This window comes from Branchiostoma lanceolatum, chromosome 6 (genome assembly GCF_035083965.1).
Source record: "Branchiostoma lanceolatum isolate klBraLanc5 chromosome 6, klBraLanc5.hap2, whole genome shotgun sequence".
Lineage (NCBI taxonomy): Eukaryota > Metazoa > Chordata > Leptocardii > Amphioxiformes > Branchiostomatidae > Branchiostoma > Branchiostoma lanceolatum.
Window position 1 is genome coordinate 21,000,125 of NC_089727.1, and position 6,419 is coordinate 21,006,543.

Sequence of the window (6,419 nt, forward strand, 5' to 3'; positions counted from 1 at the left end):
TATTTCATTTTCTCTTATCATGTTCATGAAGGAGATAAAAACTTAATGTGATTGTCTGTTTCTTTTCCAACAATCCCTAACCTAAAGACATATGAGCTGCTTGCAACTGAGTCATTCAATATTTCAAATCAGATGTAATAAAATTCAAAGGATTATTGTGTTCAGGCCGTTCTTATTTCAAACAAAAAACAACTTATTTGAAACAGAAAAGTTTGATATTCTTATTTCCAGTTGTATCTTATCAGTATAAAGGAGTGTAACATATCATTTGCTCTTGTAAAAAAAGCTTCTTTAAAAATGTTCAGATCATTGCAACAAGCTCTGGCTAAAGATACAGCTAAAATACTAGTAAATCAACAGACATAACTATCTCTTTACTTCATGCATATACCTTTTGACAAATACATGACAAACAAATACTATGATTAAATTGCCAAATCAAACTGGTTGGCACATCTTCTACATCCAAATTTAAAACGGGGAGACAGGGAAAGGCCACTTCAAAACAAATTCCCCAAGGAATACTCATATGTTGCAGCTACGCATGCACGAACACATTCCAGACATGCCTGTACAATTCTGGGAATTCTAACATATCGGGCGTAAAGTATACTATGAGGGTCGCCCCTGAGGCGTCGCCAAAAAAAAGATATCTTCTGACTCACTTCCGGTTAAGGCCAGATTGGGGATGTCCTCCATCTTCTCAGAAACATATTGTTGCTTCTTCACGTCATCAGCTGTATTTTTGAAATAAATATTAATTGATAAGTTTTATATTGTAAGGCTTTACTGTGTTACTTATCGAATGTCTGGGCTGTTAGCGTGCACATGGTAAAGATAATGATGTAATTTCAAATGTACTGATTTAGTGACTAGGACACATGCTAGATTAAAAGAGAGAAGCCGCAGCAGAGAAGCGGAGAAATTAAAATACTGTAACATTAAATGCACCCGATACAGACAGTGTTTGCAACGGGGTGTGCAAACCCAGAGCTGAACTCTCAAGCCATATCCGAAGCCACAAGAGAGCTACTCCAGAGGCGCACATATAGTCTTCCGAACTAAAAACTAGATGTCACCAAAGAATTCAAAAACGTTATTACATGTAGTTACCTGCCAGGATCTGGAGAAGTCTGTTGTCAAGTTTTTCGACCACTTCTGTCTGATTCTGGTTACTGTTGACAGCTTATACAGTATAACGATAATGAGTGACGTCATGACAGGTTAGAATTAATGAAAGTCACATGGTGAGTTCTCAGTGTCACTTCCATGTCATTATATTGATGGTTAAATGAATGTAGGATTTCAGAAAAATTCGAAACTATTGTGCTATTCGTTTTGATAGAGCTCTTACGGCGGCCAATTCGAACTTCCGGGGTAAGCTGGGGGTCATGCACCAAAGTGAGGCTCAAGTTGGTGTGAGCTTATGTTAAGCCTGTATAGGAATTTAGGTATATCATATTTGGTGGTACATTTTGCCCCTCTAAAGTGTAATGTCGTGATACATGCGCCTGTCATGTGTAGAAGATATTGTTGTGGACATTTGGACTTGATTTTAGCTAAATTCTTATTCATTTTTCATTGTTTTTGACGGGTGAATTCAGAACATTTAATGTCAGTGCTTATATCCTCTATTTGTACTTTGCATAGATTGGACCGCGTGAAATCCCACAAAAACGTGCACCGAAATCTGGTTGATTTATAAACCTTTCAGAGTCTTCGTAATCCTATTATCCGTGCCTGTGGGCAGTGTGGCCTCTATAATGTTTTCCACTTGAGCTCGCTCTTTCTTTATACAATAACTACTTTATTGCACAACAATTGTACAAGGTACAGAGTATGGCATTCACTGGTACATAGATAACATTCTACTAGGCTAATCCGTCTATCTTATACAATATGGTGTAGTAGTATGGGATGACAATGGGATTTTACAATTATTGTTGGAGTTTCTTACGTCTAGACATTCTTTGATATATTTCCCAATGTATACCATGCATGGGTTGTCACATGTCATTATGTACTTAAATTTGCTATTTAAGTCCATTGAGATAACTCCTATTATCCGTGCCTGTATATGTACATGTATCACTTTGACGCCTGAAATTAAACCACATACATATTGTTAGAATTCCATCTACAAATCTCTCAAACCATAATTTGCTTATAAAAGTATTACTAAGGGAGACTGACCGGCATAGAAACAACCCTGCTACCCCCACTACGTAGTTAGCTTAATCTAAGTGACATAAAAAATCGTCAAAACAATCCCAACAAGATTGGCAACATAAAAAGATGTTATCTGTTAATGTTTTCGTTTTTTAGCCCACATGCAAATAAGGACCTCGCATAAATCATATCAGTTGATCACCATCTCTAGCCAAATAACACAAGTTGTCCAATGTATAAAAATCTTGTTTTCACAAAAGAAAAAAAAAATATAGTACCGTTTCCTCATGTATGTAAATGAGGCGCTCATATGCAACATTTGTGTCTAATAGTGGCCACATTTACTTAACTTCCAAATGGCGCAAAAATGAAATCCCCATCATTAACCACTATGGATTTATAGTATTTTTTCATTAATAATGAAAATTAAGTATTATTTTTATAATTGATATCTATCGATATTTATCTCTTTCTCAGTTACATATTTCATGTGTTTGAGAGTCCTATAATGGAATGCAGCTGATTTATAAACTTCTCTCATTAATCATGCAAATCAGATATGGATTTGCATAATTGGCATATGATTATGTAAAGAATCACTTAAGCTATCTACACACCAAAAATTTTGATGATCCGTCAGCCCCTTCTTGCGTTATTTTCTTTCAAAGTTTGAGACAAAATCAGCCCCTGCAGTTCCAAAAAAAGCCCCTAGGGGGTCCAAATCTACAGGACATATTTTCCCAACAATGAGCTATCCACCATTAAAAAATCATGACCATAGCATGTTCAGAAGACGAGATTTGAAAAGCGAAAGTTCCCCTGCAGTACAATAGAAAGTCGCTAGGGGGCCCAAATCCAATCATTTTAAGGTCTCCGACAGACCTACCCACCTACAAAATATGAAGACAATACATCCAGGCATTCTTGAATTATCGTCTCATGGACTTTCACATTCCTGTGCAATTCCTAGAATTCTTGCAAACTGCAAACAATATATATACCAATTTGGCTCGCCCTTGACGCATTGCCAAAACGTTCTTGTGGTGTTCTCTCCAGGTAATTATAGTAAAATGTTAGCTGATCAAAGTTCAACATTTATAGAGTGCTACAGGTGCGTACCCGCATTTTCCTGTGATAGAACTTCCAAACATTTGCTGAACAGATATAAGAAACAACCACAAAGTGTTAACCCACACTAATCTCAAACCAGCATGTGCATGTCTTTGTTGGGCATGAACACCTGGTTTGTGGATCAATCTAGCTTCCACCATGCCTTCCTAGGTAATAGAATTGGGCACAAGGGGAATAATAAATGGCCAGAAGAGTCAGTCCGGAAAAAGGCTAGCATTTCCCCCCTCCAGCCGGTCATATATTTTTTTTAATTTTTCATTCCGATCTCAGCATTTGGCAATTGTCACATTAACAGAAAAAAATCTGCTAAATTTCAGCCCACAATGATCTGGACTCAACTTTTTGCGTACGTTTAACCCTCATCCGACCGTATGGGGTCCGTTTGGACCCCAGGCGTGTTTTGATGTGTGCCATATCAACATTTTTCGTTGGAGAAAAAATTCCTTCCATGAGTTTGTTTATGTACATGTCTTACAACTCTTGAAAATTTTTTACCGGGATTGGCCGATTTTTGCGGAAGTTATACTCTAAAGTGTGCGTGTTGTCCGCTGGGGTCCAAACGGACCCCGGATAATTTCGCATTGTTTATTACATAATTAGAAAGAAATTCCTCATAACTTCCAAACGGTATAATGTATCCTAACCAAATTTGCAAGGAGTGATGTTCACGTGAAGTTTTATAATTAGTGTAAATTTTGCGACGTTATGACGTTATATTACGTATTTATGACGTCATCGATGTGATTTTATAGGCTAAAGTCCCATAATATTGAAAGGTATTAAACAAAATAGAGTGTATTATTGATTTTAAGGTATGCCAAGGCATACAACGTCAATGGCGATTACGTTGACGTCCAAATGACGTCATAGAATGACGTCAAGTGTCGTTAGTGATCCCTGTCATCCGCCATCTTTGATCGGCCATTTTGAAATTTTGAAATTACATTTTTTCCATTTATGACCCCAAATCACAAAAGAAAGAGACTGGAAACGTTAATCTGAATGTTTCTGGTTAAGAAAATACCAGGTAGTGACGGATTTGAAGGCAAAAAGCCTGTTTATACCTAAAATAAACATCTTGTCCGCCATCTTGGATTTTTAGCGATTACGCAATCAAATTAGCATAAATTATGAATAATAAATCATGAAAGTTACATCTAAATACATATGATGTTATACATGTTGGAAAACTAGTGTGGTTGAGCAAGAAAACCTGAGAAATATCATTGTTTTTAAAGATGTAGTGACTTTTTGTATAAAATGCCTGTCAGAAACACGTTGCCATGGCAACAGGAAAAATGATAAACTTAAACTGTTATCATAGAATTGTTGCCAACTAAATTCTAGGAAAAGTCACCAAGTTTGGTAGTCTTAGCATACGTCATTTGGCAGTTATACGATGTCAAACTTGGCGCGGGCACTTTTAGCCCCCCCCCCCCCCGTCTAGATAGGGTTAAAGAAAAATACGGGTTCTCCTCATTTTCTGCATAAATTATCATAATGAGCTTTAATCATCAACACCAAAACTTGTCAAAATATTCTCCATAGATTATTGTAACAGGATATGCACAAAAACTACAATAAGATCCACCAGAAATATATTTAGGGGGCAAAGCAAAATAGGGTCCGTTTGGACCCCATACGGCCAGATTCGTCGCAAAAATGTGTCGGTCGGATGAGGGTTAAGTTACTGAAACTAAATATAATCGGAGCAAACTGACATACTGGTAAACAAGGAGCGCACCCGGTACGGATATGTACTTTGCCTTCCCAACTGAGTTCTGCCTTCCCCATAGAGCTTAGTTTGCAGAGTGGATCTTGGCATCCTGAAATTGTCAGAAAATTGTGGCCAAATGTCTTTATTATAACATTCTACCCACAAGGATGCCAGCTGGGTATTTCCATTTCTTGTAGGTTTTAACCCTACAAGAAGTGAAGCTATTACAGTATACCGCGGTTACCTATGCAAAGTACAAACTGACGCTAAATGTTTTTAAGTCACCTGTGTATTTTGCAAAAGGTCTATTAAACAATTTTCGAATTGATTTTGGTGTCTGAAATATGCAATATTTATCTGTACATGGCGATACTCAATATGCAGGTGGCGATACGTGATGTTTGCAGTATTCAATTACAGTCAATTGAAAAATACTTTTTAATGATGTTCTTGTATAGCATTTATTTCCGTAACGTATTCTCAGCAAGAAGGTGCAATGGAAAACACATATAACTGGATAAGCCTCTTTGTCCGAACTTGATTCACAAAATATATAGTAGTTTGGTTCTAAACAAATAAGAGACCAAATCTACCTCACCGAATTATATAATCTTCACACAACAGATTTTTAAAAATTCATTTACCTGAATTGGAAGCAAAAAGTAATGCCAAAGATCCCAGCAAGATGACACCGAAAGCCCCCATGCTGGGTGGTCTTTTAGCTGCAATGGAAAAGTGGACATTTTCACTTGTATGCTTTGAATATACCTTCTTTGATAGTTAGTATAAAAATACACAATCATATAGCTTACGTGTACCGTTTTTCTTATCCTTTTATATATAAACCAAGGGTAGCAATTTACGCAATATGTTCAAGAACTGTTTATGGTCTAGTGCAGCAAAACAGCTGGTTCTCCGTCTCCTACCTGTATTCCATCGAACTAAAGTAATGCGTGTTGACCCGCCATGGCCACATGTATGTGGGGCCACTTTCATTTCGTCAGACTTAACGAAATATAATAGTAGAGTGAGCATGGCCTTTTTTTTATATAAAGTAAAATGGGCATAATCTCAAGAATTGAGCATAATCCATGTCGTAGATTTGAATATGTATGTGCAGTGTCAAAGGTGAAGGCCCTTGAGACGTAAAATCATTGTCTCGACGAGAATTGTTTATTACCCAGGGCCTTCATGTTTGACACTGCACATGCGTACTCGATTACGAGAGTAAGGGCTTATTAATTGAGCCTTTACATAATATAACATGGAGCCCTTTATAGTTTTACATATATTCTTAATTCACTAATTGATTTAAATGCTTATATTATAAGTATTATAACAACATCATTACTATTTTTTTTAATAACAAGTCACAAACATTATACAAACTAGAAATATTTTG

The 6,419-nt window shown here is 36.7% G+C and overlaps 1 protein-coding gene across 1 annotated transcript in view; it reads right to left on the bottom strand.

Moving 5' to 3' along the window:
• Positions 1-6,210, bottom strand: part of LOC136437597 (uncharacterized) — a 31,587-nt gene extending 25,377 nt beyond the window's left edge. The window contains exons 1-4 of the mRNA XM_066432218.1: positions 6,198-6,210; positions 5,662-5,739; positions 1,114-1,185; positions 666-737 (exon numbers count right to left, since the gene is read on the bottom strand). Of these exons, the coding sequence (XP_066288315.1) occupies positions 666-737; positions 1,114-1,185; positions 5,662-5,739; positions 6,198-6,210 (235 nt within the window). The remainder of the gene's footprint in view (positions 1-665; positions 738-1,113; positions 1,186-5,661; positions 5,740-6,197) is intronic.
• Between the last annotated feature and the right edge of the window lie 209 nt (positions 6,211-6,419).